At 34.9% G+C, this 22,820-nt stretch overlaps 1 protein-coding gene across 2 annotated transcripts in view; it reads right to left on the minus strand.

Moving 5' to 3' along the window:
* Positions 1 to 5,989: 5,989 nt before the first annotated feature.
* The window catches only part of TOX3 (TOX high mobility group box family member 3), a 57,365-nt gene continuing 40,534 nt past the window's right edge, over positions 5,990 to 22,820 (minus strand). Inside the window, exons 4-8 of one of the 2 annotated variants that reach the window (XM_053449827.1) lie at positions 21,119 to 21,370; positions 11,542 to 11,820; positions 10,349 to 10,576; positions 9,063 to 9,143; positions 5,990 to 7,418 (exon numbers count right to left, since the gene is read on the minus strand). In XM_053449827.1, the coding sequence (XP_053305802.1) occupies positions 6,669 to 7,418; positions 9,063 to 9,143; positions 10,349 to 10,576; positions 11,542 to 11,820; positions 21,119 to 21,370 (1,590 nt within the window). In that variant the 3' untranslated portion in view covers positions 5,990 to 6,668. The remainder of the gene's footprint in view (positions 7,419 to 9,062; positions 9,144 to 10,348; positions 10,577 to 11,541; positions 11,821 to 21,118; positions 21,371 to 22,820) is intronic. The other variant, XM_053449828.1, reaches the window with a different exon arrangement.

The following is a 22,820-nucleotide window of genomic DNA, read 5'->3' on the forward strand; positions in this document are numbered from 1 at the left end:
CTTAATTAATGGGGCCCAATGTGAGAATGGTGAGACATTTGTATACATGTCAATGGAGTGGAACTTGAATGGCCAAAAAAGTGGCCTAATCAAAAGTGCCTTACTGCATATTGTTGGCATCAACCATAATCAGGGACCTTATTAGAGAACAGTAATAGCCTTTATACTCATCAACCATAATGTTTTGTTAAATGCTCGGGTGAGTAAGAGGCACTGTCGTCCAGCAGTATCTTTTACTCTTAGCAAGGTTTTTGCTTGATGACAATCCAAAGGGTCCCTGAAAATGTCAATTATAAGGGTAGCACACCATCTTGATCTTGAGCAGGGTTTTCCTGCTCCACCAGTAAGGAGCTTTTGTTATCTAAATAATAAGTCATTGTTTGGGGATCAAAAGCACAAGTCATAGGTCATGTGACATTGAGTTTTTGACCCCAAAAGTTCTACAGTCAACAGATTGTCTTTAAACCTAGTATCTTTATTTGCTCTAAAATTCCACTTCTTCTGCTGAAAAGACTATGTATCCCAGAATGTCTTTGACCAATTCCTGATTGGCTGCTTATTTCGCAACATCTATGTAACACATTTCATTTGTGGTACAAATATAGGGGGAGGTTCAAAAAGAACCATATTTGCTAGAAATGTTACCATAACATACAAGCAAATCTTAAGCTCTACTGGTTAATGTCAAGTTTATGTTTAGTGACAGGTTTAACACAATTTTTCCGAAAGCTGTTTTAATTTGACATCTTTGTAAAATGCAATTCAAGGCTCAAAGCATTATGGTTAGAATAAATGGCCCATTAATCAGTGGTGCACGAGAAGCCTTATTAGCACAGGGCAGCAGGTCTGGGAAGGCCATAGCCCCAAAGCTGGAATACCCCCATGAAATAATAAAATGTACATAATAATAATAAATAATAATAATAATCATAAATAATACATTTATTATTATGAATAATAATAATAATAATAGTAATACATAAACTGAGAATCTGATTTAAACATTATTTTAAAAATATTATTTTAACAGTAAAAAGGTGTAATACACAATATGCCATCTTGTGACCAGTATATTTAAATTTATGTACTGGGCAATGTGTTCCCGATGTCAAAACCTATTACATCATTCAATCAATATTAGTCTTATTTCTCCATCTATAAATAAACGCAAACACGTATGTATTCAGGTGCATTCATATATTTCCGTATTTGCACAGCTAAAATAGAGAGCGAGCATTCCTTTCCAGTTCATATTACTCATCCTACAAGCATACTTTGTAAAAAAAAATACAAAGCGTAAAATGATCCCATTATACTGGTGTCTGCTTAGCACCTCTAATGTATGCCATTACTGATTGTGTGTTTCTATGGCAGCGAGGCCTATGAACTGCACCGAGAGACTGCCGTGATAGATTACATATACATGCTGTGTCATTTCCAATTAGCTCAAATTGACTGTGTACTGCATTATGCTGTTAGTGCGCAGAAGATCAATAAATATGTACAGAATCCAACGGCTCGCTCTTATTTTCCCATCTCATTCTAGTAGGTCTCGGGCAGATCATGGTAGCACGATGTTTAATGCTGCAGCGTAGGGGGGCAGGTGGTGTATAGACACCATTCAGATTTAGCCTATTCAATCCAAAGTCTCCTAACTCTCCATTCATGCATAGCAAAACACCATCTGGTCCTGTTTGGCCTCCAGCAACCACAGCTGACCAAAAAAATGATAACAACAGCTGTTCTAACACAAAAGCCAAACAAAGGGAGGCAGGGGAAGGTTAGAACCAGGTCCGAGCCTCATGTAGTGAAGAGGTTAAGACGCAGGCAGCTAATTCAAGTGATCGGGGAAACGACAAAAAAAAACAACAAAACATTTAATTAGTCAAAAGCATTATTTTAACCGGAGAAATGTCCGTAGTATGTCATGTTCCCACCATGTGAGGGTTATTAAAAACATTGCTCATTTAATACAGCAGGAAAACCATACCCCCAATTAGAAAACGATGTAATAGGGAACAGGTTAAATGTACATAATATGTCATCTAAATTATATTATCTAATAAGTAAGGTATTGTTGCTATGTGTTTGTGTGTATATATATATATATATATATATATATATATAATTTTACACTAATTATATATTTAATTAACCACAATACCATATGAATAATATTGTTTTTACAATTGGCCCCCAGGCGTTAATACCAGTATATGGTGTGTAATGTAGTTATTGCTCATGTATACCTTTCTTTTTAATTTAACTTTCTTTGTTTTAACATTTCCTTGTCATATGTATATATGTATTTATAGTTGTATGATGAATTTGCATACCACTTTCCTAAATACAGTGTTAAGAATGGCATTAAGTAAGCTCGAATTTGACATTATCTAAAGCCCAGTAGGGCAGGAGTGATAAATATTCCTGTGTACGGTAGGCGTGCGGGGATTTCTCTTGCTTAATTTAAACCATGACATTTAAATTGAACAGTTTATATTTGAGGACATTTTTAAAACACTAATTAAACAGACTTTGCCATAATTCATGACAAATAATTCTAAAGTGCTTAATTAAAGGTGTTAAAATCGTGGATTTATAAAATCAGTTAAGTAGCACAGTCACACCGGCACTGACTGCTTGAAGATAAAACATTCCCACTTAAGATTTCTATCTTTAAAAAAAATCTAGAATAAAAAATAACATTTGTTTTTTTTCATGTATTTTTCATGTTCTTGTATTGCAACAACTTGTGGAAGTGTATGTTAGCCTATAACACATGTAAATAAGAACATTCAAGTCGAGCCATTGTTTAAAGATCTAGTTGCAACTCATTCCAGGTGGTCATTCAAGGAACGGCAGGTGCAAAACAAGAGGGTAAAAGGTACTTGCGTTTTACATTGTTTAATTCAATGGCTTTTTTCTTTATCCAAGCCACATAGTGTTTGTTTATTACACAGTGTGTTGAAAAAGCTTGTGATAAACTGTTAATATGACAATGTATATTCAAAGAATAAAATGATGATATTCAAAGAAGGGAATCTAAAAAAAGGCTTTGAAGGAGAATGGGAATCTGTAACTTATTCAATATGTTGGCCTATTTAAAGGTATCATAAAGGTCTTACAAGGAAACATCATTTTTCCTGCTGTAAAGACTCAGACCTTAATCATTCCTTGGTGTTGTTATCAGGATTCACGTACCATATGCTTATCCCATGCATGTTTGGTTAACATCAGGGAATGAATTCATCTACAGTCCTTTCAGTAAAGTATAACTTCTTTACATTGCATCTAAGCCCCTGACCCTCTGGTCAAAAAGAAGGTCAAGAATGTATAATCTAGAACTAATTTTTGTGTGCGTATTGGGCTAGCTGATTAGCTGAAATGCAAAACAACCACTTTGGGTTTTAATTCACCTCTGGTGGATAATAGGGTTATAGACTCATGTTTTGGGAGACTCCTAATGAAATGCGGCTTGTAATTGACACATACAGTAGATGTTCAGCAACGTGACCTGCATACGGATAGTTGGGTTCCAGCACTTGTCTTCCATGTGCAGGTTATAGGGTCAATGGTGGCCAGATGGGCAGAGAGAAGTCCGTTGCTCCTACAGATGGCAAACTCTTATGGGAAGAATCTTCAGCAGAATTTAACATTATCCATGGGTCTTTCTAGAGCTCCAGAAAGTAGGTAATCTTAATAATGTACTAAGAAATTGTGCTGAATCCCTTGATACGTAACCCGCCATAAGTTCCGTGTTAATGATCTTGTACATAATGAGCATTAAATATTCACTAACGGCAGTCCTAACATATAGTGGCATTTACTTTTTTTATATAAAGGTCTGCTTTCATATTTTATGTACCGGACCAAATCATTTCTAACAATGGTGGTTTGTGCAAACCAAAAATACTTGTGTGTAACCACTCAATACCTATACGTAAATAACAACAATGTACTCATTAAATATTACTTTACAAATTCATTATTTATAAACTACAACATTACACCCATTCTCTATTACAACAGTAACTGTTCCCTTTCCAGATATTTTTTTTTCCCTTTTAATTTGGTCTCTGGACAAAAGTCTCAGATGATGTCATTGTTTCTAAATTACGATTCTGGTCAGGCTTTCTAGTTTGCTGTTTTTAATTTTCATTTTATCATAAGCAGTTTAAGATTGTTGCCAACAGTAATTTGCAATTTTTATCAAGACCTCTTCATTATGGCTTGTGACAGGACAGATGCTGTAATTAATCTTGCAAGACAACAGGGGAATTGTGTCCGTAACACATACGGAGCTGCAGGAAGAGGGGAGCGAGACATGGCAATAAATGAATCTACTTTGTTCTGAAATGTAAACAAGAACAAACAGATCTGACATTATCCCTCTGACTATTCCTGAGCAACCAGGTACCTGTCATGTCACATAAAACATCGTGTGTACAACACCTTCGACGTCTGGGCTTTGGTAAAGCTGTAGCCTAACAGTTGATACAAAGTAACAAAATACAGCTGAGCCGCTGGTTAATATTTAATCCGGAATGACTAAAGATGTAACATGGATTTTCATCAACTGATGAGTGGAACATTTGCCTCTAGCAAACCGCCCAGTGTGAATTATGGAGCAGTGCCGAGTGTGGAAATGTCGGTAGTCTAGTGAAAACACAGTGATTAGTGATACCAACAGAATGGTTCTTCTTAATTTGTTCAAGGTGTCAGATTAAGATAATGTGTGTGTGTGTGGTGGGGGGGGGGTTCTGCATGATGCCAAAACGATGGCCCCCATCCTTGTACTCTTACATTGGATTCATGGCAAGATTGGTTGTAAATAATAATTTAGCATGAATTACTCTTTTTAACCCATACAGTATGTAGCGTTGTGTAATGTCAAGAGGACATCCCAAGCTTCAAGTTATATTTAAATGTAAGGATTGGTACTGATGACAACATATTAATGTTTTTTCTTTACGAGTCAATATAAAAAATAAATGTGGGATGCTGCGTGACTCCAAGATTTGTTATATTAACTTCATGAAGGAACTGGTAATTTGTAAGTAATCTAACTCTACTGTACACAACTGTAGAATATAATGGCTTTAATTGATAACATTTTACAGTAGAAGCTCGCTTGCTAAAATAATCCAGATAAAGTCCACCAACTGTTTCAACATAGAGTGACAGTAGGATTCCATTGCAATATTTTAGCCCACCATCCCTCATAAAAGAACATATAGATGAGGTGCCCTGGCTATGCCTTTTGAGGGGTGTCAGAACTGTAAAATACTAATAAAAATAATTTAAATGTGGAACATTAAACAAATACCACCAAATGTGATAGCTGGGGTTCAAAGGTGGATTCTAAAATAGGTTTAATTGTATAAAATATAGGGTCCTATTTTGCTTGACCCATAAAAATCTCCCCCATACCTCCAACAGCCCTTTAATTAGAAATGTCATATTGATGCTGCCTAGGGCTAAATTAGATTGATGTACAAATAAAGAACGGATAAATTAGAACAGGGCAAAAAAACGTTAATGAGTTGATTTTCTAAAACAAACTACCATACACAGCATTACAGAAACATGTTTATTCTATCGCAAGATAAAAGCAATTTTTTTCAGTTAAGCAAAAATACAAACAACTTAACTGCTGCTATCGGAACTCATAAAAAAGTATAAAACAGCTTAAAAACACAAGAAGCGATGTAGCAATTAATGAATCTGTAACAGTGTTACATTAAAGCCTTGTTTATGAAAACCTTTTACAACAAATTATTAGTTAAAATAACAACTCAAAGAAAATATATACACCTTACTCAGGGTACCTTTTTTAAATATTCTACTGGTAGTACAGTACTTGTAGCAGTAATAGTATCTGTACAATATCTTATCATATTAAGTGCATTTCCCTTTTGAAAAATACATTATTTTAATAAGAAATGTGTCACTTAAACATTAAGAAATGTGTCACTTAAACACATTCACATTTTTATCTATGCAGAATGTATATGTCGGGGACACAGAACCAATCAACATACTGTTACAGTGTATTGGAAACTTAAAATTTGGTAGCTAATGAGCCAGGTTTCTTTTTAAGCATAGACATACAAAAAAAATTCAGAGAAAGGGAAAAAAAAAAAAAAACTTTGGCAAACATCCTTGATTTACATTATACCATATGACAAAAATGCCATTAACTACATATGTTTTACAAATGCACTTGCATGATTGTGACTTTATCACTTTACAGGTAGTAACAAACATATTAGAAGTCTGAGAGTTTCAAATGCTTACAATGCATCCTCGAAAGCACAGTGGGGATCCGACATGGGGCAGAAGGTCCATGGTTTTTAGTGATTTCCAGGTGGCTTTATTAGACCACTCATTTCACATATGTTAGGAAGAAAATGTCCAATAAATTAAAAAGGCAACACATGGAAAAAAAAAAGTCACCTTTTCTTTACTTTTCCAGAGAGCGGATTTACAAGATGCTAAAATATGATACACAGATACATCGTAGTCCTTTATTGCCTATCTAATAGACACTTAAAGAGAATCCCTTGGTCCATTATGCACAGGCTGCATAACCTTGCTCGGACAAATTTACAACATACACTTCTTCCCTTAAAGAGATGAAATAACTTTTCAATGAATCCACCGGATGGTTAGAAAATACTGACTTGAGATAACACTTGAGTCTGTGTCTGGGACTGTAATAATGGTTGGTGGTGTTGAGATGCAGGGGGCGGGCTACCAATATGGGGAATTGGTGATGCTATTTGGGTAGGTACCCCAGACTGAGAAGTAGCAGGAGATTGTTGCTGTGGAGACATTTGAGACTGATGCTGCATTTGCTGCATCTGTTGCTGCTGCAACTGTTGTTGCTGCATCTGCTGTAAGTGTATGTGTTGAAGCTGTTGTTGTATTTGCTGCTGCTGTTGTTGCTGCAGCTGCTGCTGCATGTGATGTTGAAAATGCTGCTGCTGCATCTGTTGCTGGATCTGCTGGTGCATTTGATGCTGGTGGAGCTGCTGCTGTTGCATTTGTTGAAGCTGTTGTTGCTGTAACTGCTGAAGCTGATGCTGCTGTGTCTGCATGGATGGACTCACTTGAGAGGAGGGTGGTGTGGCCACCATTGGTGCACCCATGGAGCTCATCAAAGGTGTTCCCATGCTGCCTGGCATGTTGGGTGAAATAGTAACAGATGTGACAATCTGGCTTGAAGGTAACCTCATGTTTAAAGGTTTGGGTGCAATCGCCCTTGGGAGAGATTGCTGGAGATTCTGTGCAGCAACTGAAACAGATGTATGTTGGGAAAGTGAATTGTTGAGCAGCAGGCTGGAGGACAAGTTGGTAGATGCCAATGTTTGCTGGACGGAGCGTATTGTCTGAGCTTCAGCAGATTCTGCCGCAGCCTAAAGTGCATTGGAATAAAGAAAATCATTAACAACTCAGATTTTTTAAATGAATTTAGTTTAAAAAAATGACAATGTCACTTACCATATGCAGACATAAGACTAAAGCAATCCTAATAACTCAGAATCACTTTTAAAGTCATGTACACAAAGCAATGTGTCTTCACTACTAATCTAACAAAATCTATTCTTGAATACAGTTATATGCTTTTGTGCAGACAATTTGTTGTAGCGATTTACTTTGTGTCATAGAATAAGAGTTCTGAGAATAAGAGTCACAGTGACATGCATTCAAATGAAAATGTTGGTTGGCCAATATTGTAGTATACAGGTCAAGATTGGAGCAAGACCCAGGACCAGCTTGCCGGCCCATGTAGGTGCCAATCGGGCTCATCCTTCAGAAACACAAGGAACAGCTTTAGATCACAGGTCTGGCTCACGTGACTTCTTCCAACTAGAGATCCCCTAACCATAACATGCTAATGTAAGGGTTTTTAACTGGATGTGAGTTATTTAGAAATGTAACTCTTTCCTTGAGGTTTTTCTTGTTTTGTGCTAAACATAAACTTTGTGTATCAATATAAATGCTAGGTCTAGTGAGAATGTGACATAAATCTGCAATCTAATTGGACATTTGTATTACAATACCAATCCATAAAACAATCTAGAAAAAATACTTGAAAGCTACACAAAACTAGTACGAATTCGAGGTCAAGATTGTAAACCGAGATGTGACCTCTCCACTAATTTATTTTTTTGATCTTTAAGTCCGGGCCGTGACTAATGTATTTTAAGCAGACATATAGCAAAGTAAAATAAATAAATCTGGGTGGAACTGATGATTACTCAAAGATTGTGAAATTTTAACTTGTTTTTGTCCAGAATCCCCTCATTAATAATAGGCACTTCTGATCTCTTTGTGTGAATTAACTTGAATTTTTAACAAGGCAGCTCTGATCCTAGGAGGACATTAAGATCTGTTTGTGCACTAATGTCTTTTCTACAGTTCTGCATCAGCAGAGGCTATTCATAAAACTCTTTATCTAAATTACATCTGCTAATCAGATTAAAGAAGAAACACAATAAACAACCACTCCTCATTCTTGTAGCCCAGCTCTGTACCTAATTGCTTCTTCAAATTTGTTTGAGCTTTAACTGAAGGCCTTGATGTGGGAATGGACTGATTTGTAACAAGCTTACATGGGCATGGTAGCTACTTTACTTTTATATACAAAGTGTTTCGCCAAGAAGAATGCATACGTAATGGGATTTTATACAGCCGGTCACAATGTCGATATCAAATTTATTTTTTCTTAACGGCCCTGCTCACCTATCCACTATAACATAAAATAATCTATTCACTAAAGGGAGCGTTTGCATGAGAGTTGTGTTTTTAACTACTTGACTTCAAAATTAAACTTGGGACAACAGCTTAGACACAGATTCAGGCTTGTTTTCTGTCTATACTACTAAGACCAAGGACTGATTAAGGCTTACTTGAAACTACAAAAAAACCTTAAAACCCAAATGAAATGTATAACTGGCAGTGGCCACTCATTCAAAATAAGACCAAAATAAGAAGTTTATTTCCACAATTAAATATGAAATTATATCTCAGATATGAAATGTTCTACTGACACTTACCTTAGACACTAGACTTGCTCTATAGGCTGCAAGAGCTTTCAGATATTCTTTCTTGGCAGCTTCTGTTTTTCTTTTATATACCTTAAAAACACAAGATCCTTATTCGTTAAAATGATTTCTGATGGGAAATTGTGCACTGAGAATTACTAAGGGACGTTTATGAAACACACAATGACACTATTTTGGATTACATTCTATACTAATCCCTATATATATGTAAAGTGTACTCTTTTGAAGCAGTTATGTAGCCCCAGCTAAAAACCTCTAATAATGTAAAGCCAAAAATGAATGGTTATTTTGTTTAAATTAGCTTAAATAAACTTGTTTGGTTTCACGAAACATAAAATTTAAAATGTACAATGGGAATTTAAAATACATATTGAGTTAGATAAAAATATGACGTGTATATCGTTTAATCTATGCCAGTGCAGTTCATTAAATATCTGGACTCCTTTTCATTAGAATAAGACTTCAGTGGTCTATTTTTTTCTATTGACTGCGATTATATTTTGCCTGCCTCCCTGAGTGACTTACTCTGGCCCTCAATAGTAATTTGTGTGTGTGTGTGTGTGTGTGTGTGTCTTTGTACAATTGCCATTCAACAAGGACCCAGTTGTTTCACGGAGCCAAAACTTCCCCTTTATAAATCAGCATCGTTAAATCATAACACGGAAAGTCTGGTAGAAAGCAGATGCCTTGGAAAACTTGTACAGACTGCCTTCAAGTTTCATTAGCAACATTCAAACCACAGAAATAATGAAACTAAAAACGTTAAAGGTTCAAGTGTGTTTGAAAGTTTTAATATTATCAAAAAAAAAATATTTTCCATGTAAACATTGCCGTAAAGTTCTACTAAAATAGGGGGAACAGTAGTAAAGAAATGTTTTCAATAAACATCTTTAACCCCTTAATGACAAAGGCCGTACATGTACGCGGGCTCAAAATGCATTGTTTTCAATGGGTTTAGGGACCGCCCATTGTCCTTAAGGGGTTAAATACTATAGTGATATATATTGAATGATGAAAACAACTTCTATTGTATTTCTATTGTATTTTTAATGGAATTTCAAAATGAATTTACAGAACAGTAATCTGTCGACTCTTGGGTGTATTCAGATGACGCGCACAATTTCCAGGAAATCAGAACATTTGTTAGTCTTTAAAAATAATGGTCTTTTTTTGTACATGAAACATATTTTATTGATGTCTAATGAAAACATTCAGTGTTTACAGAAATACTTTATAATTTTAATAATGATAAATGTCATTAATGACAATGTGTTTACCTGTTTTTGTTCTTCTCCTAAACCGTCCCACATTGAGGCCACAATTTTCGACACCTCGCCAAAAGTAGCATTGGGATTTTGGCCTTTGATTGCTGCTTGTGTGTCTCTAAAAAACAAAGCGTAGGCAGAAACCGGCTTCTGAGGTTCATTGGGGTCTTTCTTTTTCTTCTTCTTTGGTGTCTTTGGTTTCTTGCCAGAGTCTGGTGCAGCTCTTTTCTCTCCGATTGTCTACCAAAGTAATTTAAAAACAGTTAAATGTATTTATTTTTGATTAAGTAGCACAATGCCAATAAAGGTTCCTCCAATATAAAAATGAATCACGTTCATTCAGCAATACATGTGTGATAGTATTTGCCATCCAACATTAAAGCTTATACTACACATTTAAAAAGCTAAAATCCCATTATAATCAAAATAAATTTGTTCATCAAAACATCCAAATATTCTTAGGCTCAAGACTTAATGTAAGAGGAACAGTAACCATATGAATTTTGCTACTTACAGCATTTCAAATGAAGGTGACTTCCAAAAAAAATATTACATGCTTTAACTTTAACTATTTTTAATTCAGGATGAAATTGAGATTTTGGACTTTGTTTTATTGACTGCAAGGTACAGTTGAAAATTCATTCTTAACTAACATTGAAGTTTCAGAACTTCTACTGCATGGGAATGGCACAAAACAACCAAAAGAAGGGAAAAATTGTTTTTTTAAGAAATATGCCTAAACGGAGCAGAGTCTGGGTAGGGAAGGTATGGCTAGCTGCAGAGACGTAAGAGTACACTAAACACTGTTTTCCCCACCTGGAACCCCTCTGGAACAGCTGCTCTATTTACGAAGCTCCATGGCCAAGACTTCCCAAGCATGCTCAAACACACCACTAATGTAAACACACTGAATTGTTACAAGATGCTAATCAAACTCACTCCTTTTCTGCTTTGTAGGATGTGTTTTTTAATGTGTGCCTACTTCTGATCTCCTACTCCACAAGAAACAACTACTGTCATCTACCAAATGGTTTCTCAAAAATTCTCTGGATGCATATCTTCTACATGAAATGTTACCTTGGCCATGCAGTGGAAAAGTCAGTGTTCCTCTTATATGTACAGATCGCCATGTCATACCGTAAACTTACTTTTCCACATTTCTATATCTTAAAAAAAGAATATTACATAATTAAATATGTATTTACCAAACTCACTCTGTTTGTTTCATCAGCATCCTCTTCGTTGACGGAACTAGAAGGTGATGGTGTCGCCGACTTGCTTGCAGGTGGAGAAGGAGATGTATGTGGGATGACGGTGCCACCGATATTGAGTCCCAGTTGAGCACTGAGCTGAGATTGGTTTATGGTGGTTAGTTGACTAGGAGACATTATTCCCGCCCGTGCCACATCAGTCATGTGAACCAGCGATCTCATAATTAAGGAGTGATCTTGTCGATACTGAGCCATCTGGGCATGTCTTTGTTCCTAAAAAAAAAAAAAAAAATGAGTATATTGTTAGAAAAACAATAGAATTATTTTAAGGTAAAGAGGAAACGCTGGTGGTGTTCTTCATTTTTTTCCATTCCATTTTACAATAAATAGAAATAGAAATACAATTCATGTACTGTACTTGGGTAATAATAGACACCAAATAGGCTCATTATTTTTTTGTTATATTTTATATTATACATGAATTCAAAATAATGATTTATGTATCAGAACATTCTGTTTTCTAACATTCAGCTATTATCACAGTATATATTTCGAAAAATATTTTGTACAAGTGTATAATTTTTCTAGTTTAAAGACTCAATGTCATTTTTTTGTAACACCTTTTCGAATGTCTGCATAATTTGCTTTTAATTTTTGGCTTGATAAATGGTCACCCATTTGCATTGGAAGGATTGGCAATGAGATTTTTCAAAAAAAGAAAACACTCAAGGATAATAGTGTGGAATATTCTATTAAAAGTAGGAAAATAGAGGGAAGTAATATTGTAATATGTCTTTAAGGACATCCAAATAATGTATTGGCAAAGCTAAATTTGTTTGGTACAATAGGTACATTATTTGTACAAGAATGTTATTTAAACACTTGTAAGAGCAATTTAATAGGCACCAAATTATTTTACTAAATTATATTAATTAAACAGTATTAGATGTACTATTTAATAGTGTTTTGGTAATTAAATCTACACATGAAAAAACATGATTAATAGGCTTATTTTTTGTTTATTTTAATTAATCTACTAATTGACTCTGTAGTATTCTACTTGTATATACCTGTATAGGCCTAAGAAAAGTGTTTGCATAAAAATGTTGCCTACCCTGGGTCAATGTTGCCCAAGTATTTTGTAGGGATTACAGTCAATTTAAAGAAAACCTCATGTTTTTTACTATACTAGATATTGGCTTTAATGGTGTATAGCTCTCAACATAAATGCTGGACAGCAATGGTCTACGTTAAACCAGATTCTAAGGTAAGGGTATTAGTTACTGAAACCATAGCTGTCAACCTTAATCATTGACCATTTTGTGTGTATGGTAATTAATAATTCTAATTGTGATTTGCCAATACAGTTACTTATACACACACACACACATATATATATATATATATATATATATATATATATATATATATATAATGTAATATATAACTTGCACATTTTAAAAAAAGTATAAAATATGATTTATTTGGATTAAATAAATCTTCCCTAAAGTATATTTATTAGCATGCAAATATTATTCAGAGCAGAGAGATTTACATATGAAACTCTGAGTAGAAGAAAAGGAATCATTAAGAAATCATATGCAGAGTGTGTTAATTTACTTGGCTTGAATAAATTTAAAAGTCAAAGCTATAAATTGATTTGATGTAAAATAAAATGTCAATTCTATAGACACTTACTAGGAGGCAATAAAATGTCTATTTTCTCCACTTGCGTTGTAATGACTGCTGAAAGAAGTGCTTCTGTTCACTCTGCTCTGTTATTGTATTTTTAGTTTGTTCTTCTTTTAATAGACTAACATATTAACCTTGTTTACCCTAGTGTATAGTGCTCTTAGTTCTTGCGGGTACAATAGAAAGGCTATTAGTTTTTTGTTCTATTCCAAAAGATTTAATGGAAAAATCAGCTATATTTCCTAACAGTCTTCATGTATGATCACAGCGAGACCTATTTAAAAAGTGGAGGTGGGGTTGAGCAGGGTCTTAACATTTTGTAACCCTGTGGAAGTAGAGCTGCAATGAGCTGCATGGAAGTCAAGCTGAAGACAGTTGCATGTGTTTGGGTATGTGTGTCTCCCTGGATTTGTCTGTGTGTCTGGGTATGCTAGCATGTTTGTCTGTCTCAGTTTGTGTGTGGGTACACATGCAAACCAAGACGGAAATGCTACGTTTGTATGTCTGTGTGGGTATATCAACATGTCTGCGTATGTCAACATGGTTGTCTAGGTCTCTGTGTGTGTGTGTGTCTGGGTTTGTGCGTATGGGTGTCTGCGTTTGTGCGTATGGCTGTCTGCGTATGTTAGTGTGTGTTTCTAGTCATGTTTGGGTAAGTGTGTTTTTGTTTCTGGGTATGTTCGTGTGTATGAGTGTGTGTTGGAGTGCCTGTGTTAATGTGCATGTGTGTTGTGCAGAAATAACCCAGATGGATCTGTACTAATAAAGGGATATTTAAGAATGTCAGCTTGAATTAGCATATTTACTTACATTGCATTGAATTTGGAGATGTATAGTTTATAATACAGTTGTCCCTGAATAAATTGTAGAAAAGGAATGTCTAATATTCTTAACAATTCTAATTAAACTCAATGATAAGTGTTTATGTAATGAACATGAGACCAAACTTTCAACAAATATAGGTCATTCTACAGATGTCAACTGAATATTTAACTAAAGGAAAAACAAGGTTCTACATTTTTCCATTCTTCATTCTTTTCACATCACAAATCTTCAATATATGTTCTTTGTCCCCTAATTCCTTTTCCTCTTTTTACCATATTCACAGCCTCCCTAATCACATTGGCTCTTGTCACCTGTTTCCCCTTCTAATCACCAAAAACCACATGCTTCCTTAATAAACTAAAACGTCTTCAATACACTGTTGACAAGCTATTAAGTATGACTATAGATGGTCTTCGATAGAGTATAATTGTGGTTCATGTAATTTCCATAGTTCTATCAATCTCAGCTTGAAATTACAGGAGCCATTGGCTGTCCAATGTAAAAAAAAATCTAAAGCTAAAATGGAAAGCAAAGTGACAAACAAAACATGCAGTCTTACATTTGATAAATTATTATGGCCTTCAAAAATTTAGTTGTACTATGGCTGCTAACCATAGCAATAAACATCTTCAGAAAAATAATAAGTGCTTGTTTTAATAGAATGTTCCACACATTAAACATATTAATGACCCATGAAATAACTGTTTTATCTGCAACACATTAAGCAACATTGCCCCAACACTGTATTAATTGAAAATGCACTCATGTTCTCTAAATATCAAGCTATAAAAAACAGAAATATGTTTGGGAAGCCAAAGCTAAAATATAAATATCTTTAGCGGTAAAATAGTGGCGTCTACCATATTTTAGCAGGTATATTATTTGCGTAAGATCAGGGTTTTTCACATTTGCATATTGCAAACATGATGTTTATTTGATTAAATAAACATAATTTCCAAATATTAATAATTAAGTGCAAAAAAGAAAAAGTGGCTTGATTAGGACATGTTAATGGTTTTGTTAATTTCAAGCTGAGTAGATCATTATTCTATTTTAACTCTGTATATAAAGAGAAGATCTTATTGTTATAAAGTTATATTGTAGGTCGTAACCTAACTTTTATGCCTTTTTAGACTAGACTTTCGCCCCCCATGGGCATATGATGCCTACCTGCTCCTGACTCATATATACTCATATACACTCACTCGAGTCAGGAGCAGGCAGACATCATATGCCCATGGGGGGCACGAAAGTCTAGCCACCTGGTGGCATAAAAGTAGTGTACGACCTACAATGCCTGCCTGCTCCTGACTCACATATACTCATATACACTCACTCGAGTCAGGAGCAGGCAGGCATCACATGTCCAGGAACCTGGTGGAAAAAAGGTTAGGTGTAGTACTTAAAATACACAAGCTTGCTGACCCCCATGACTGTGGTACAGTGTAGCTGTGTGTATATTGGCTTGCACCAATTCTGAACAAAAGTATTGGGAATAGAATACGCTATTTGCAGTGTGCCCAAAAATGCCACCATGAAATGACTGATGTTAACATTGGCAGACTGAGAATTAAAATGAGTTCTGGAAATAATTAACACAATAATCCCTTTAATACAAATGCAGATAGAGGGGAAAAATGTAAACCTAGAAACAAATGCTTTGTATTTCTATATAAACATAGAAACGTTCCTGATCTATTATCTATATGCAATTAATGTCAATTTTTCTTTTTCTTCTTGTATATGGAGCAGGAGATATAGGCGGGGGCAGATTTCTAAATTCATCAACGTTAACCTTCTCTTACGTTCAACAGACTAAGCTGAAGAGAATGTTAACAAGTTCAATTTCCATTCAATCACCACTGCTGTTCTCAGAAGTGTTTCATTTCAAGGAAGAAATAAAAATAATCTATATGTTAATTATAAGGACACATTCCCAAGTAACTTTGAGCTTCATGAAAGGTCAGTTCTATACAAAATATTTTATCAGCGCACTGCACATACTTCTGTCCTGTCATTTTAAATCTGAACAGTATTTTATTTTCCCATTTACAAGCTACCTGCAGAATTAAGTACTTAAGCCAAATAACAAAAAAGAGAGAGAGAGAAATGTTGAATTCTGGCATAGGCTATAATAGCACAGAGATAAATCGTTCAGCTGTTCACTCGCAAGCCTTTGGGGCTGTAGATTTGTCTTTCTCCTGGTGCACTGTGGGTATTCCAAACTTGTTCAACATGATTTCATTTCATTTCAGGCGCTGCCTGAGAAAACTAAATTACTGAATCAATCATACAGAAGGTCAGAGTGAGACTTCATTACAAGTATTGCATGCTTGCATGAATATCTTTCATTTATGACTGACCCAATATGTCACAATAGCTGTCTTGTAAAAATAATCCACTTTCTGAAATTGATGTACCACTGATGTCAATAACGCTCAGCAAACTGGACAGATTATAGAGAGGTATAAAAAAAAAAATAAGAAAATAAGGGCGGTGGGGGGGAGGTATATATATATAAAAAAAAAATCTTATGTTAAACTCATACCGTATACACATCTAAAATAAATCAGAAAAACAAACTGAGGTTTACCCAGTTTCTTCAGTAGGGGATGAACTATGATGACTGATTTACATTGGAAGAAAAATACCGTCTGTTCAAAGGACCCTCCAGAAAAAGATATGACTTCTTAAAAATGAGAATATGATAATTTTGCCTAATAATATGGCTCCCTTTAATATTTATCCATCAATCTCTTTCTTTTTATAACCCCCATTAATTTAAAAGCACAAACAAGTCATTTTAGAACGGTCCTTAATCAGCTATTTATTCAGATTGTAGATGATTTATTCGAAGGTAGATAACACAATATATATATATATATATATATATATATATATATATATATTATGTGTATGTTTTGTTTTTATTATAAGATTCTATTATTCTAGATGCATGCAACTGTAAAGAGAAAACATAGTGCCTTCCTACGGTAGCAAGAGTTTAAAAAAGTCGCATTACCAATGAGTCTTTCTGTACCATGGAATCATATTGTTGTTGTATCAAAACTTATATTAAGATAACAAGCATTTTGGTTGTACTTTATAGATCTCAAGATGTCCATGAAGCAATAAAAGTAGTCGCCGTTCATTTTTAACAGCTTTCCTCTGGGAAATATACGAGGGGAGAGCAAAAATAATATTATTTATCTGGCCGATACGAACCCTAAAGGAAGCATTGAAGAACTTTGACATAACCTATTTTTAACCATACCTCTGGCAATTGTGCATTCACGTTTATAGGTGAACATGTCAAGTCTTCCACTGAACAAAGGCACACAATATTAATCATGAACCCGTCGTTCTGCATTTGTTATTTTTTTTTACCACCTAAATATACAGTGACATTTCTCCATATTTATTAACATACTGAATTCACATTAATTGTTTCAGCCGATTGCCAATTCAAAGCCAATAAGCAATGGACATAATAAATGGGAAAGTCAATTATTATTACTAAAATAACAAATACTCTATATAGGCATTTATCCATATATAGGTATGACAAAAAAGAATTAAAAATGGTGTTATCAACATAAATGAAAAGTAGTAAAGATAATTCACAAAGTCCAATAATCAATGCTCTGTTTATGTTGGTTTGCAGCATTAGTTTGGCTACTAAGAAATATGTTAATTTACATATAATTAATGTATGATATTCTCTGGTTATTTTTCAGTAACAGAAAAGCCCCAGGAACTTTAAATACATTTTAAAAGAATTTTACAGGCTAAGACAGCCATAACCCAAAACATTGTTTTTAAATTACAAGTAACATGAGTTTACTTTTGGTGCGTACTCCTGAGCTCTTCCTATTTATTGATCAATACCCTCCCATCCTTGTTTTAGTGTAGAGATTAACATTTTTTATAAAAATGTTGTTGATGTAATACTTTTTCTGATTTTTGTCTTGTCCCCCCACTTACTTAGCCAATCACTGTATAGCTTATCTTTAAATGTTTGTGTTGAGAACGAAGAAGCAATAATGTTACCGTATGTTTATATACAAATGAACTGGCATCGGAGGAAATAGTGTAAATATAATTATCTAGTATTTTTTTTTATAATAATCCTAATCCATCCTATTTTTATACACAATATGCTCTCATTGGGGTATACAGACATCATACCTTGGTGCTGGACAGAGAGGTCAAGCCTAGGGTAGCACCCAACGCAAATTCTTTACTGCCAAAACCCATTTTCTATCATAAATGCATATAATTTACATTCATTTTTTTTTCTGTTTTGCTCATAAACTCTACTCTGGCCCTGCTTAAGAGAAGTCAACCATGCCACGGCCTAGAATTATTCCTATATTGTGGTAGCTAACATGTTGAACAGTAGAACAACACTAGTTGGTAACCGCAAATGACCGTGTACAGACATTATGATGGCAATTTGTTGTACATTTTCTCAGTTTATACGACACAAAGCATTTACTTTCAAAGATTTGGAGAGTAAGACCACTTGAATAGCCAGTAGAGAAAGACACTTTCACCCCATCTATAATTGGCTGTTGTCCTTTTCACACAAGTTAATTCTAACGTAGGTTCCCATGAAATTTAGTTCCAACACGGGTGGTCACCTGTCAGTATTTCCTTTTTATTTTCATTATAGTCAGAAACAACGTAACAATTCATTACTGGGTTATTGATAAATATTTGCCCTGCTAGTAAGAGCAGATAGACATCTTATTAAGAACTGTCAAAATATTGATTTGGGAGATTTTAATGAACTGTGTAACAAACAGAAAGGCCAAGCAATCTAGATAATAAATTGCCAAATTAACACGGGCAGGTGTAAATGAATTCACGGCCGCCTTTTGTTCTTGCGATGCTACATGTTCTTATGCAAAAAAAAAAAAAAAAAGGGTGAAATGCTGGAATGATTAGTTACGTACATTAGTTTGTACACAATAACAAGGCTGGGATTTGTGTATTGATGTCTTTCTGTTCTGCTACGTGAAGCAGAACAATGTTTGGGAAAGGTATTCCAGAAAAGCTGCATGTACTTAAATTTACAATTTTTGTGAAAATGAAGAAAATGTTTGTTCATGTAAATGATGGTTATGCATGGATTTTCAATTTTGAATCCCAATAATACCGTGCGATATTCTTATAAAAATACTCAATTGCAAAATGTCAAGTTTATAAAATATGGTTTGGTGTCAAACACGGATCTTGGGATATAAAGAATTGTTTAAGAACAGGCTTCAACTTCCAAGCAATAAACACCTTACCCGATCTCCATTCCAAATATTCTATTAGCTTTTATGATACTTCTCTATTTATATTGTACCAAATCTGCTGGCACTCTATTTCTCTAGAAATTAAATTGTGTTTATAAAAACTGCCCCTTATCTCATATAATAGAACCAAATGTTGGTAGTGATCCTGCTGGTTCTCTTTAAAGCACCACCTGCACCACATGCCACCTCACTCCTACACCTATTTGAGAAGTGGAATTCAATTATACATTAGAGCGGCATATCGTATAGTTGACCCTGTACACCAATAGCATACTAATGTTGACAAAGTGCCTATAGGCATTTCCGACAACAACACTTCTAACTGCACTCCTCACTCTCTGTAATTACCCATAATTACTTATCTACTAAAGCAACTGCCTCCCTTTGATGATTGATCTTGCAATTAAAGCCAGATGAATTTAAAGCCAAGTGAGGACAATTTTTCTAGACTAGGTAATGTTGCTCCATGAACATTACTAGTAAAACCCATTCTCCCTGCGAAGCGCTAGATTGTGACATCATATTTCGCTACTCCATTACATAAAGGCATGCAGCATCTATTAAAAGGCTTAGCATTGCCTCCATATTTTAAACAGGCTCCTTGGGGAGATCTCCCTTTAAACTGCCCAATGAAACAGCGGCACACCAGGGCCTAGATGACCGAAGAGGGCAAATTGCTCCTCATCTTTGCGCTGGTGGAATGAATATGTCACTGGTTACAAGGAAAACTAATTACCTCCATGCTCATACAACCCATTTCCCAATCTTATCAAATAAACATCTTTCTAGTTGGTCGGTTAACCACTATTACTATTATTTATGAATACTAATATTAGTTTAATATTTCTAACTCATCCAGGAAGCTGGTCTAAACATTTGATTCATAACATAAAATGCACATCTAAAAGTAGCAAAGGGCAAACTCCAAAATGTACTCTAACCTAATGGATAACCCAAATACTTTACATCCAATCTAATATCTTTTTCCCTCTTAAGAACAGTAAGCAAGTGCTTGGCTGTTGTTTTTAATTAGAACTATTACATTCTTAGGTTATTAGATCCTGTTGCTTTTTTGCAGTGATTATAGTTATTACTCATTTCATTTCTCAGTTCGCTGCAGGAACCTAGACTGCTAAAACTATCAGTGACACTCAAAGGGGAAATTTCATTAACGGAGAGAATTCCTTAACCATTTATATTAACAATCAGCCTTTTGTCTACTAGGGCATGCAGTAAATGTGTTCCTATGTTAAAAAAGTAAATAGTTAAGTGCAAAGTTTCATGTCTAAAAAATGTATTAATGTTACAATTCTATATGCTGATGTTATTGTACCATTTCAAGCAGTCTGGGAAAAACATTAGATGTTTAGGAATCGAAGCTTCTATTTATAGAACTGACACTGTAGAGCCCCTTTAAGACACTGATGTATCTTGAGAACTATTGTGGTGAGTCGTAATGGCCAAAGCATATTAATTGTCATGTTGCTTCAGATAATGTAGAAAACTGCATCCCTTGTTAAGAGCTTCTTGTCTACAAAGGGCTAAAACCAGAGAAATGTTGTTTCCTCTATCCATTTAGGCAGTTCTATACTTGACAGGTAGATACCTCGTTGACAGGTGTAGAACAAAGCCTCATGAAAATACAATGCAAAGTAAAGGAGGCTGTAAAGGAGGTTTAAACCAAATGCAATAACTGCTCTTATAGTTCTTCTACACTAACGATGTATAATTAAGGAGACAAAACTTACCATTGTTAAGACATTGCCATGCAATGTTCCTTCCTGGTCCACCATGTTTCGAGATATAGTAATCGAAGGAAGGTCAAGACTCTGAGGTGGAAACTGGGGAGCGTATTCATTTCCTTGAGCAGCCAGTGCTTCCCCCATCATTTGAAATGGCAGTAGGACATCATTCATGCCAAGTCCAGGATCAGTTTCTGGTGGTGGCGTGATTGGAGGTATCTCAAACTCTTCATCTCCAAGACTTGGAGTGTGGAATGTCTATCAAATGGAAAAAATAGCTAATTTTAGCTAAGAAGGTTTTATATTCTAACATGTTATTGGTGAAACATTAGACCACATACTTTTTTTGCCCCTAAACCCTTTTTTGCTAAGATGATTTGTTCCAGTTATTTGACTTAGACATTTCGTCACCCGGGCAAGTGTTTTTGCAATTCATTCTTAAACAGCTATGATATAGAATTTATAGAGGTTCCATTTTTGTTTGTATGATCTCTGAAGGCACACTGTGGCTTAAATAACTGAAATTCTATCTATCTTCATTGAGACTGAAGAACATAAAGGGAATCTGGTGTTTCTAGAAATGTAACTGCAATATTGGTTTCAATGGATATGATTAATAACTAATGGTCAACATGTTGACTGGATGTTAATGAGATCAAAATAATGCATTATCAATATAAAATACATATTAGGAAAACATGGATTTTTTGCATTTGTTTTTCAAAATCCTTTTCGCTGTTTGAATAGACACCCACTACCAGTATGTACAAGTACAACATACATGCCTATTTGAACATCAAAGCAGGGTCATAATGTCCAGAAGCAAAAAGAGGGGCAGTAACAGCAACGTTCATGCCCCCTTCCATTTTGAGGGGCGGGTGGGACATCAGCATGGGCCAGACCTCTGATCCTGCCACTGACGTCAAGAACAGTAGTTGTGGCTAGAAGTTTAAGACAATCCTTTTTATCTTAAAATAATCTAGTTTTTTATTTTTTTATTAAATCAGTTTTATACTAGACCTACACTGAGCCGCTTTTGAAAGCTGTACACAAACAAAGCTTTCTGATTAAAGATTTAAGTCTAATTATCATACGGCTGTAATAGTGTCCTACTATTAACAGTGTTTTAATGTGTACTTAATTAGCAACATCTGTCTTTGTTTGTTTGAGCAACAGATACATTAGGCTTAGTTGCATATCAAATTGCCCATTTATTGATACCTAAGTGCAATAAAGAATAGCTCACATTATACAATACTCATGCCTCATAAATTCTAACAATTGCGCAGCACAAGCTGTACTTTAATCTGCCTGAACACAGCAGTTTATTTTGAAGCCCAAAAATGTAAAACGCCCCCCAACGCTTTGTTCTGTTTGTGTCCCTGTACTTATTCATTGCAAAAAAAATACAATATATTTTTAGATAGTTGGGTATTGTATGAAATAACTATATCAAATTAGCTAAAAATGTTCTTAAGGGCCAGGTTCATCAGAATCCCTTTATAGTTCTGTTCAAATTAACCCAAATTAACTATGTATCTTCTCATCTTCCAGCCGCAGTGCTGAGAATAAGCATAGAATGTTGCGCTTGTTGTAATGATAAATATTGTTGTTGCATGTAGTAATAGCGGTTGGGTTTTCACGCTGGTTAATGTGAGAAATGATGAATCCAACCAAACATCTCATTAACTGCAATAAGCTGTCATCC

The sequence above is a fragment of the Spea bombifrons genome, chromosome 10 (genome assembly GCF_027358695.1).
Source record: "Spea bombifrons isolate aSpeBom1 chromosome 10, aSpeBom1.2.pri, whole genome shotgun sequence".
Classification (NCBI taxonomy): domain Eukaryota; kingdom Metazoa; phylum Chordata; class Amphibia; order Anura; family Pelobatidae; genus Spea; species Spea bombifrons.